This window comes from Ornithorhynchus anatinus, chromosome 1 (genome assembly GCF_004115215.2).
Source record: "Ornithorhynchus anatinus isolate Pmale09 chromosome 1, mOrnAna1.pri.v4, whole genome shotgun sequence".
In the NCBI taxonomy this organism is placed as follows: Eukaryota; Metazoa; Chordata; class Mammalia; order Monotremata; family Ornithorhynchidae; genus Ornithorhynchus; species Ornithorhynchus anatinus.
In genome coordinates this window covers 61,973,261-61,985,757 of record NC_041728.1, presented here as the reverse complement: position 1 = coordinate 61,985,757, position 12,497 = coordinate 61,973,261, and the positions used below count along the sequence as shown (strand labels likewise).

Sequence of the window (12,497 nt, the reverse complement as noted above, 5' to 3'; positions counted from 1 at the left end):
ACAGCTAATGGGGTAGAATTGGAAGTCATCTGGGTAGATGAAGTAGTTGAAGCAAATTTACTCCCTTAGGGAGTTCATGGGAGTTTAAATTGCAAAGGGTATCCAGAACAGAGCCTTTTGGGAGACAGATGAAGAGTGGTGAAAGAGAAGTAAGAGGAAAACCGGTAGTGAATTGTCAGGTAAACCAAGGTTACACAGTGTTTTCAGGAGAAGGAGTGGTTCATGGGATCTGTAGACAATTGGGTTGTTGAGGAGGATGGAGTAAAATCTACTCGATTGGGCAAGAAGTTCATCGGTGATCATGGGGAAAAGCAGCGTGGCCTGATAGAAAGAGTACCAGTCTGGGACTCAGAGGATTGTGTTCTAATTCCGACTCCTGGTTTGTTTTGTCACCTTGGCCAGGTCATTTCACTTCTCTGTGCCTCAGTTTCCTCAGCTGTAAAGATGGGGATTTGGACCGTGAGCCCCACGTGGGACATGGACAGAATCCAACTTGATTAGTTTGTGTCTTCCTCAGCACTTAGCCTGGGACATAATAAACTCTTAGCAAATACCATTAAAAAAAGGAGTCAGCATTTGTTTCCCTTGATGTTGTTTTAGGAGAAAGCAGCATGGCTTAGTGGATAGAGCACGGGTCTGAGAGTCAGAAGGACATGGATTCTAATCCATGCCTGTGGTGTGACTTTGGGCAAATCACTTAACTCTTCTGTGCCTCAGTTACCTCATCTGTAAAAATGAGGGTAAGAGTGTGAACCCCATGTGGGACAGGGACTGTGTCCAACCAGATTAACTTGTATCTACCCCAGCCCTTAGAACAGTCTTGGCACATAGTAAGCGTTAAACAAGTACCATAATTATTAATTGTTATTATTTAGGAAAAATCAAACAGTTTTGTCACCTTGCTGCATTTTGCTTCTTTCAGCTTGCACCCTCTCTTCCCTGGAGCTAATGAACTGGACCAAATCACAAAAATCCATGAGATTATAGGCACACCTGCGCAGAAAACGCTTACTAAATTCAAAAGGTAAGTAGGTTTGGCCCTTCTTGTTTTTAAACAGAGATCCAGATTACTGTGCAATAAATAGATAGGCCTTGATTTTTCAGTACAGTGGGGTTTTTTTGCCCACAAAAGATTTATAATACCTGGTCCCCGGCTGGGTGTTTTGTACCAATTTGCTCTGCGGCTTGTGGACAAATCTTCAACATATGTATCCTCGGTGGTTTTGCAGGGAGTAGTAATTTGTGTTTATTCGGTGACCTCAGTGCCTTTGCAGGGAGTAGTAATTTTGTTTGAACAGTGATGCCCAATGATGAAAGCTGTTCTCCAAATATAAATTACAAAGAGAGCTGGAAGTGCCTAACAGAATAAGAGCTAGGTATGATTTTCCAGAGATAGTAATGTTGAGTATCATTAATAATCTACCTAGGCCAGATGAGCAAATATCAAGGCAGAGAATGAGTCATCTTTTATCTAGTAATCAGTGGTATTTATTGAGCGCTTACTATGTGCAGAACACTGTACAGGCGCTTGGGAGAATACAATACAACAGAATTAGTGGACATGTTCTTTGCTTGTAACGACTGTGAGGTCTGCAGTGACATCGCTATACCTCCTCTTCCCCAGGTGGCTAGGCCCTGACTATTTCCCCTTTGGTCAAAGGAAGAAAGAGAAGCCACCAGCCCTGCCTATTTTAATTCGTCCCACCCTCAGAAGCTACTGGGTGACTCTTAGGTTCACCCCCAAAATTTCTACTTCAGTCTGTATTTAAGTGGCCATCGGAGCACGGTCCTAGGTAGAACATTCTACCTAGCTAAAGTTGTCATGTTTAAAAAAATTCCTCCCTTGCCCTTTAAATTCAGCAGGCCCCACGGAAGAGTTTATCTCCCACGGAGGAGTTTATCTCCTGGCTCAGGTCTCTCATCTGCAGCTGGGCTGGTGTAGAAGGGGATTAAAGTGGTGAGGGTGCAGGATACCCCCTAAGTTTAGGGAGACAGTCTGTGTCCACCAGGGCAACTTCCGAAGCAACAAAGTTCTTTCTGGGGCTGCTGTTTTAGTAGCTAGAGATTATTCTTGTTTATGAAAGGTGAAACAGAGGTTACAGACTGTTTGAAGGCTGTACCTAAATTCCTGAGTTGAAACATTACAGTCCTCAACTTTCTTCAAGGTATGTGTATTCTGAGATTTTGTGGCAGGTGTGAAACTATTTTTGGGACCAACCATCGCTTTGCTATAGTTCTCAGAGACCATCTCTCCACTTTCTCATCATTCACTTTTTTCCCCCTTCGGTCCTTCCCCTCAAACCAGTCAAGTCAAAGTCTCCTATTCCTCCAGACTTTTTCTTTTTTAATTGTATCTGTTAAGGGCTTACCATGTGCCAGGCAGTATACTAAGCACTGGGGTAGATATAAGCTAATCATGTTGGACACAATCCATGTCCCACTGGGGGCTCTTGGTATTAATCCCCATTTTACAGATGAAGAACTGAGGCACAGAGAAGTTCAGTGATTTGCCAAAGGTCACATAGCAGACAAGTTATGGAATCGGGATTAGAACCTAGGTCCTTCTGACTCTATCCCCTAGGCCATGCTTCTTCCCCATTGCCTCTTCCCCTGAGAAACATGGTATTAATCTTTGCTGGACAGTAGAGTTTTCCCACAGAGTTTCCTTTTTAAAAGCCCTGAAGAAACATCTTGCCATATTTAAATCAGATTCAGCTGTAATTGAGAAACCTGCCAAATGCTATGATGCCTAACTCTAAATGATAGTTGTATGTTATCTTTGAACTTTTAATCCAGGTCAAGAGCTGTGAATTTTGATTTTCCCTTTAAAAAAGGATCCGGAATATCTCTGCTGACATCCAATTTGTCTCCAAAATGCCTCTCTCTCATATCCGCAATGGTAGAATACGATCCTGACGAAAGAATCAGTGCCAAACAGGCACTGCGGCACTCCTGCTTCCGAGAGCAGAGGTAGGAAGGCCCCCCGCCAACCTTAGTGGATTTGAGTGGAACTCAGAAATCCAGGAGAGCAGACTTTCAAAACTCTGAGGAGATTGCTTCTGCCACTACCCATGGGGAAAAACATTGGGTTCAGTTGAATTGGAGATAAGGTGATCTACCTTTTAAAGGCGGGAGAGGATAGAGACTGGGCCCCAGTTAGTTCTTTTGAGCTTGAAGATTTTTCTATAGCACAGTTCATTGAACCTGGAATTTGGGGAGTCTGAGGATGGCCCTTTGAGAAGCCAGCTGGGTCTGTGTCTGGGGTTTTGCTAGAGTTGCTACGGCTGGAGCCAGGAGTAGGGTTGGCTGATGTCACAAAGGTCCATTAGCTCAATGTGTGCACTTTGGAGCGGCGGGAATTTGACCCCCGATGGCAGCTCTGTGCTGATGTCACCTCTGCTCCAGGTTGAGTTTGGGGTCCTCCAGGGAGGTGGTGCTGCTCAGAGAGACAGCTGGGGCAGAATCCAGTCTGAGCAGCAGTCAGTCAATCAATCGGAATAATAATTGTGGTACTTTGTATGCCTTTACTAGGTGCCAAGCACTGGGGTAGATAAAGCATAATCCGGTCCCACATGGGGCACACAGTCAAAGTAAGAGGGAGAACAGGTATTGAATCCCTGTTTGCACAGAGAAGTGCCTGGAGTGAATGGCCAACAGACAAGTGGTGGAGTCAGGATTAGAAACCAGGTCTTCTGACTCGCAGACCCACGCTCTTTCCACTGTACCATGTTGCTTCTTGTGCAGTACAGTAGAGTTGGTAGACATGATCCCTGTCCACTAGGGACAGGACTGCCACTGGTCTGCTATGTGACCGTAAGCAAGTCACTTCACTTCTCTGTGCCTCAGTTCCTTCATCTGTAAAATAGGAATTAAGACTGTGATCTCTTGTGGAACAGGGACTGTGTCCAATCAAATTTGCTTGTATCCACCCCAGCGTTTAGTACGGTGCCTGGCACATAGTAAGCATTTAACAAATACCACAAGTATTATTATTATTCTTAAGGAGCTTACAGTCTAGAGGGACAGGGATGAAAATAAATAACAAATAGGGGAAATGGGAGAATGTAAGGATATGTACTTGTTGTACTGTACTTTTCTAAGCGCTTAGTGCATTGCTCTGCACACAGTGCTCAATAAATGCAACTGAATGAATGAATGTGGACATTAGTGCTGTTGGGATGGGGTGACTGTCAAGAGTTGAAGGGGTAGTAGTAATGTTGGTATTTGTTAAGCGCTTACTATGTGCCAAGCACTGTTCTAAGGCGCCAGGGAAGATACAAGGTAATCAGGTTGTCCCACCTGGGGCTCACAGTCTTCATCCCCATTTTACAGATGAGGTAACTAAGGTCCAGAGAAGTGAAGTGACTTGCCCAACGTCACACAACTGACAAGTGGCGGAGCCGGGATTAGAACCCATGACCTCTGACTTAGAACCCAAGCCCGAGCTCTTTTCCACTAAGCCACGGTGCTTCATGACAAAGCGGGGTACAGACTCAGGTGCATAGGTGATGGAGAAGGGAGGACAAATAGGGGAAATGAGGACTTAATCAGGGACTACCCAGTGATGAGGGGCCAGAGGAAGTCCTGCCTGCTGCTGTTCGTACTGACTGCCCTGGGCTGGGGCTTCCACTGGAAAGAGGCCCCCGGGCAGACACTCTGGCCTGGGTCAGATTGGGAGAGCGCCGATGTGTCGAGCTGGTGTCAGTGCTGTCAGTAATCCACAGTGGTCTGTTTTGCCAGGACTGGGCCCTACTTTAATAATAATAATGACTGTGGTATTTGTAAGATGATTGTGGTATTTGTAAGCCCTTACTGTGTGCCAAGTACTGTACTATGCTCTGGGATGGATACAAGCAAATTAGATTGGACACAGTCCCTGTCCCACATGGTGTTCACAGTCTTAAACCCCATTTTACAGATAAGGGAACTGAGGCCCAGAGAAGTGAAATGACTTGCCCAGGGTCTCACAGCAGAGAAGTGGTGGAGCTGAGATTAGAATCCAGGCCTTCTGACTGCCAGGCCCGTGTTCTAGCCACTAGGTCACACAGCTTCCTTGCTTGGCACAGCAGCTGGGCTGTTCACCTCACGCCCTCCCTCATCTGTCCTCTGTCCCTGACTGTCCTGGTAAACTATGAGTAGGGTTGGAAAAGTTGTACTAAAATGAGCATAGCTTTTTTTTTTTCCTTGCCTAATTATCTAGGTGTATATTTCTGTGGAACCTCTCGCTGGTTATGTGGTCCTCAGGCTCTGAGGCAGAAAAACCTCCTTATAAAAAATCCTTCATTCTTGTGCAGGTTTGTCATTAGTTATTTCGTCCAAATAATTTATCTAACTGAAACCTATTGAGGACAAGCAGCATGGTCTAGTGGAAAGAGCACAGACCTGAGAGTCAGAGGTTCTGGGTTCTAATCCCAGCTCCACCACGTACCTTCTCTGTGACCTTGGACAAGTCACTTAACTTCTCTGGGACTTAGTTCCCTCATCTACAAAATTGGGATTCAGTGCATGATCTCTCTCCTACTTAGACCCATGTGGGACCAGGCTATCATGTCTCTTCCCCAGTGCGTACTACAGTGCTTGGCACATAGTAAGCACTTAACAAGAAATCAGGACAAGAAATCAAGTGGTATTTTGCTGGTCCACTAGACCTTCGATTTTCCCACCATCATCCATCCGAAGCAGAGACGCTGGTATGGGCATGGGACTTTCCCTTTCATTCCCACAAAAGGGTAGGGAATAGGTCTGTTTATTGTTATATTGTACTCTCCAAGCACTTAGTACGGTGTTCTGCACATAGTAAGCCTTGTTATATTGTACTCTTTCGAGTGCTTAGTATATTGCTCTGCACACAGTAAGTGCTCAGTAAATATGGTTGAATGAATGGCCAGAGCTACAGGATTCAGCTGCCTCAGCCCAAACACACTTCCTGTTTGACCACTTCTGTCCTAGCTGCTCTGGACACAACCACGTGACCCTCAACTGACAGCTTCCTCCCCCTCTCCCTAGGAGGTGAGATGAGTTAGTTGGGTTCTGGGGGTGTCTATGCTACCATCACCAGCCAAAATATCCAGTGCAGCAGCATCTTCCTTGGCCTTGCCTGCCAGAAGATCCTCAGGTAGCAGTTGGAGCCAGCCACACCCATCAAGCCAGCTCCTAGACTAGCAAGTGCTGGGAGACGAAGAGTGGGGGCATCTGTCTGCTGGCCAGGCTGACTTCCAGCCGGTCAACAGTGAGAAAGCAGGGAGGCTGGAGGGTTTTCCTCAGACCCTCAGCCGACCAACGGGTGGCGAGGTGAAAGGCAAGGATGCTAAAGTTCAATGAAATGGAGGCCTCTTGGTCCCAGGTAGTGTGGATCCTTGACATTGTGCAGCAGCTCTGATGTCTTCTCCTGCCCATTTTCCACTCCTTGTAGGTTAGGAGAGAAACAACTTCTTGCCATGTGCCGAAAAACAGACTTGCCAGAGCACAGGATGGGGCCAGAATCAGCTAGTCCCATGTGGAGATGTTCAAAGGAGGCCAGAAAACAGGTAACGAGCTGAATTGGTGAGCCCAATGTACTCCCTGCCTGATGGATTTTAAATAGAGCTGTTTATTAGTACTGGTGAGTCACTCCTCTGCCCGACTACCTGAAGTCAACTGTTACCTAGAAAGGAGGAGGTAATCAGAGTAATCTCCACACAGTTCTTGGAAAGAGGGGGAGTAAGCATTATTCTTTTGGACAAGATTTCCTTCTACCTCATTTTGAGGCCCACGGGTGTCTCCATTCTTACCATGGGTTGGATTCTGGTGTTCGATATCATTCACAAGTCTTTTCTTAATTTGTTCTGATGAAATCCACTTAAAATTTCTCCCACTTCCTTGTGCATCACCCTGATTTGCTTCTTTTATTCCCCCGGCCCCACAGCACTTATGTACATATCCGTAATTTATATTAATGTCTGTCTCCTCCGTCTCTACTGTAAGCTCATGGGCAGGGAATGTGTTTTCCAACATCTAGAATCTGTTATATTGTACTCTCCTAAGCACTTAGAATGGTGCTCTGCACACAGTGCTCAGTAAATACGATTGATTGAAAACTGACCCACACCCAGTAACAGGAAATCAAATCTCAGCCTCTGGTTGTAGGCAATTTTAATCTGCCTAGGCCCTTAGGAGTCTTCAGCTGCAGATCAAACCGTAACAATGAAAGTTGAAACGAGACATCCAAGTAGTGGAGTCTGAATGTGAGCCCATTGTTGGGTAGGGATTGTCTCTGTTGCCGAATTGTACTTTCCAAGCATTTAGTACAGTGTTCTGCACACAGTCAGCGCTCAATAAATACAGTTGAATCAGTGAATGTCATTCTCGGAATTAGAAGCTCTGGGGCACTACTGTGTCTTGGGCTAGGTTTTAATTTTTGTGTTTTGAAATAGCTTTAGCAAGTCTTTATTCCAGTGCTTCTGTCAAAGAAACTGCTCCATGTGTGGGTCAGTTCACCAGGCCAAGTTGTTTTGTTACTGTGCTACCCTCTTTCTGTTTAGGGCCCAGGGCTGGCTTCAGACAGTAAGTGAGGTAAGTAACCGCTTCAGGCTGTGGCATGGCAGGGGAACGGTGCGACCCTTCACCAAGATGGCGAAGCAGGGCTCTCTGGCCCTCTCTCCCCCTCCAAGGCGGGGGTGAAAGGGTGTGAGCCCGAGACCCCAGAGCCAACTTCTTGAGCCACTTAGTCGAGAGGCACGTGTTGTGGGAGCAGTCACGGCAAATGCTTCTCAGACGGACCGCCGCGAGAGGTTGCATGCGTCATCATGATGTGAGGGCATGTGCACAAAGCAGGGCAACAGACTGATGTCGTGCGAAGCACTGCTCGTCTCAGGGTGATGCAGTGATGTCACCGAATGTCATGTGCGCAGGCAGCAGAACAAATCGAAGACATAAGGAGCTAGAGGGGGGGTCTTCTCAGCCAAAGGGAGGTGAGATGTATGAAGCCACCCCTGTGGGGGACAGCTGCTGGCTTGGTCTTCCACTCGTGCAGTTGGTAAGCTTTTGCTATGTGGCTGTTTGAGGGGGGTTGGAAAAGGTTTGCAAAGAGTTAGGGCCCAGGTGAGAAACAACCATTGGGAACACATCGGTTCATTGTAGTTAAACTGTGTGAATCCAAGAAAAATTAAAATGGGAATAGAGGGCCTTTTTCATATTTCTCTTATTTAGAAAGAAAATGAAATCCCCAAGAATTTAAACTGAACTTTTCATTTTTTAAAGCAGACCCTGAAGCAAGCTGAGAACCATCCAATAAGACAGGGACCAACTTATCCAGTGGAATTGCCGAAACTTAATGTTTCTGGGGTAGCCAAATTGACCTCCTACTCCAGCCCTTCAATAGGCTCAGTTTTTAGCCGCTGTGGAGTCAATGGCAAGATACCGAAATTAAAGCCTTTGAAGTACATTGGGACCACCAGCAAGGTACAGATTTTGGACTTGTGAAATAGCCTGTCCCCAAGATGCACAGTAGCCCTAAATGCACGTGTCCATTATTTTTTTTAACAGATGGAAGCCCAGGAGGACCTCAACTCTAATATGAAACAATTCCATTTGCCCACGATAGGACGGAAAGGTGGAGAATACTGAATGGATTTGCTGTATTTATCAGGTTTTTGAGTGGAGGAACAAGACCTGGAAGGGAGTGGAAGAACTGAATCATCCATGTCGCTCTGATGGGAACAGAGAAGCTTCTTGGGAGCAGAAGACTCAAAGCACTTTTTACCTTGATGCATCCTGAAAGGGCCGTAGAAGAATACCTCAGGTTGGATAGAAGATCACGGGCTCACCCAGCTAGCAGTGCAGTCCTCCCCGGAGACTCCAGTGCTTTCAAAGACACCGCCCCTAGCAAATCCAAAATGCACTTTGAATTTGGACCTTCCAGAAACACTTGCTATCTTTGCCACTTCAATGTATTTCTGAAAAACACTGAATTCTAGAGTTTTTATTTCATTCTAGCAGAGTTAAGATTTTGGGTGGGGGGGAAGAGAATTTCTACTTGTTTTTATACTAAAAGCCTAGATAGGTAAAATTAGGGTTTTCTATTATTTATATTTATCTTGATTTTATTGAATTTGTTAACCCTGTGCATTTTATAAATTCAGTATGTACGTAAGTGTTAAGGTGATTCTAGAACATAGCCATTAGTATTAATTTGATTAATTTGAAGTGCCTTTTGTTAAGGTTTTATTGATTATGCAATGGAGACATTTGATTTGTATTAAATAAGCAGCTGTAACCATGTTCCAGAGTGTTTTTCATTCCCAAGATACACCTTTGTTTCTTGTGATTTGCTCCATTTTCCACTGAAATCCTGGTAGTGTGCTACCGGAATAACGGTTGGGAAGGCTGTTACTGAGTCACTCGCTTATTTGCAATTTTAAAGGAAAAATTTGAGAGGCTTTCCAGCAGAACTACTAATCCTTTACTGAGAGCAACCCACGTATAGATTGGTGAATCACACGGAGCTGGCCTCGGGATCGAAGACAACGCTGCAGATGGTGAGATTATATCTTTGAAGGCGTCAGTGAAAGAATCTCTTGCCCATTTTGTCCTTAGACATACAGTAGCACACCTCTGCTGGCCCCTGGCCATTCGGGTAAGAATTGCTTGCCTATGTTGAAGCTGTTGTGAATACCTGGCCTTCACCGTATTTTCATAAATCATAGGCAAACATGGGTTTTGCAGTTATTTCTCGGTCATCAATGGTATACTTTCCCAAGCACGTAGCACAGTGTTCTGCACCCAGTAAGCATTGATCGATTCATTTCTCAACAGGAATGGTCCTGCCTGAAGATCACATCCTTTCCTTTTTCATATCTCCTCTTTCGTTTTTAAAATTTTTGTATTTCTCGATTGTCCAAAGGTAAACGGCCCATCAGATTATCTATCTGGGAGCTGCCCCATGTCGGCACAGAGATGTTTTTAAAGAGGCGCTCAGCTACCCCAGAGCTCTCAGAGCCTTCAGGATTCTCCCAGGCCAGACTCCACTCCTTCTGAAGGCCTTCCTGCTTCTGTACCCGCTCTTACCAGTTTGTCACCACAGTCGGTGCAGGAAACACTTCAGAAAGTCTTTAGGAAGAATCCTCCCTTCTTCGTTCTGTAAGTACTGCATTTGGGTGACTGGTGGAAGCTCCTCGCAAGGGATCTCAATTCTCTCTTTCTCTGTCTCCTGACCCCCCCCAGTCTGCTGCCCTCAGAATGGAGGGGTGTATGGAGAAGAGGAAGAGAAAAATGTGGCTTTGAGAGGCTCATAACTCCGGAGCCATGGTGAGGAAGGAGACTTGATCATTTAGCGCCTTTTCTGGGCAAAGCACATGGGAGAGTACAATAGAGTTCATAGACATAGTCCCTGCCCTCTGGTACCTTGAAATCTAGTTTACAAACTCCTTAGGACAGAGTTCTTTCTGCTGTAAGGATTAGATTGTAAATTCCTTGAGGGTGGGAATCATGTCTACCAATTCTATTGCACTCTCCCAAGCACATAGTATAGTGCTCTGCGAATAGTAAGCGTTCAATAAATGCCACTGATTGATTGCTTGATTCTGGCCCTAGGCAGCCAGGTGGGGCATAATACCAAATATGAATATTGATTGATATCCAAGCTCCTTATCCAGGGATCCAGCTGCCTCAGGCAGCCCCCTCTTGAGCTCCTTTCCCCTAGGAGGAGGAGCTCCCTTCCCCCTTCACATCCCAAAGACCATCACTCTGCCCACCTTCAAAGCGTTATTAAAATTACATCTCCTCCAAGAGGACTTCTTCAATTCCCTTACTCCTCTCTCATCTGCATCACCCTTGCAAGTGAATCTGTACTCCATATTCACCACCTCCTCAGCCCCATAGCACTCATGTACATAACCATAATTTATTTGTATTATTATCTCCCCCTTTAGACTCTAAGCTCCATAATAATAATAACAACTAATATTTAAGTGCTGTGTGCCAGGCACTGTACTAAACGCTGTGGTAATTGCATTGGACACAGGGCTCACACTCTTATTCCCCATTCTACAGAAGAGGGAACTACGGCACACGGAAGTGAAGTGACTTGCCCAAGTTCACACCACAGATGAGTGGCAGAGCTGGGATTAGAATCCAGGACCTTCTGACTCCCAGGCCCATGCTCTATCCATTAGGCGATGCTACTTGTGGGCAGGGAACATGTCTACTAGCTCTGTTATATTGTACTCCCCCAAGCACTTAGTACAGTGCTCTGCACACAGTAAGCACTCAATAAATACAGTTGATAGATTGATCTCCCTAGTTGCCCTTTAGACCCATTAAGAAAATTAAGCACCCAGTAATGAAATGGAAAAGGTGGTGTTCACCTGGGTTCCTTCATCAGCAGATATGTCTATTCTCATGTGTTCTCTCAAGGACTATTTCTCTCTCCCCTTCTCTCAGTCCTTCCTGCAGGCCCGGAAGCTCTTCAAAATCCCCAGCTCCTTCAGGACTATGAAAAGCACAAGTGAGAATATCCTCCCCCCCTTTATTTGTTGCAGCGAAAATGGCCTCCAGCTGCTGCTGATGGGAGTTGCCCCCCTGGAGGATAAGGGGGACGCGACTGCATTTCCAAAACAGGAGGAGAAAGAAACATCCCGCGCTATGGTCCTCAGTGACATGGCTTGGAAAAACTAGTGGAGAGGAGGGCGAACTAACTAGCGGTGGAGCCACCTTTACGACTTGCTACGGGATCATCCTGGGTGGTGTTGCCTCATAGTAAAGCTAATGAGACATGAAATTAGTCCCACCCTCTCATTACTGTTACGGGCTGGGGTGGACTGTTGCATGTTGGTGGTTCCCAGCTTCTTGCAAAACTGAGCTTTGGGCTGCAGGATGTTATGCCAGTTGGTGCCCATATTAAGTTTGGCATCAAAACATGGGGCACCAAGGAAAGGTGAACCAGCCCAGGTTGGGGAAAAGAGCAGATCATAGCTAGCATAACAGTACGTTGTGCTTGGTGATACACCCAACAGATAGGCAGGGCAAGAGGGTGAAAGAATTCTCCACAACTCTCTATGCTGAGAAGCAGCCTGGTCTAGTGGATAGAGCACAGGCCTGAGATCAGAGGATTTGGGTTCTAATTCTGGCTCTGCCACTTTGTCTGCTGGGTGACCTTGGGCAAGTCACTTCACTTCTCTGTGCCTCAGTTGCTTCATCTGCTAAATGAAGGTTAATACTGTCAGCCTCATGTGGGACATGGAACATGTCGAAACTGATTATCTCGTATCTGCCCCAGCTATTAGTCCAGTGCCTGGCACATAGTAAGCGCTTAACAAATATCATAAGAAAATTCTCCCTAGAACTGTGGAGTGTCAGATAACACCACCTCCTCTATGCCCTTATCATGCAGGAGATTATTATTTATTTGGCTCCTCCACGAGACGCAGAGTGCAAGAAGTTTCCCCTGCCTGAATGTAAGCCATCTCTACCATCCATATCTGGGCTTCGGTGTTGGGAAGCGCAAGACCTCCGTGAAGAGC

General features: G+C 45.9%; 1 protein-coding gene across 5 annotated transcripts in view; it reads left to right on the top strand.

Annotated features, from left to right (window-relative positions):
- The window catches only part of MOK (MOK protein kinase), a 53,078-nt gene extending 43,822 nt beyond the window's left edge, over positions 1-9,256 (top strand). For 2 of the 5 annotated variants that reach the window (XM_029065150.2, XM_029065168.2), the window contains 5 exons: positions 923-1,024; positions 2,797-2,970; positions 6,413-6,527; positions 8,239-8,439; positions 8,524-9,256. In XM_029065150.2, the coding sequence (XP_028920983.1) occupies positions 923-1,024; positions 2,797-2,970; positions 6,413-6,527; positions 8,239-8,439; positions 8,524-8,604 (673 nt within the window). In that variant the 3' untranslated portion in view covers positions 8,605-9,256. Of the gene's footprint in view, positions 1-922; positions 1,025-2,796; positions 2,971-6,412; positions 6,528-7,520; positions 7,552-8,238; positions 8,440-8,523 lie in introns of those variants that run through there. The other 3 variants (XM_029065159.2, XM_029065174.2, XM_029065183.2) reach the window with 3 other exon arrangements.
- The last annotated feature ends 3,241 nt before the right edge of the window (positions 9,257-12,497 follow it).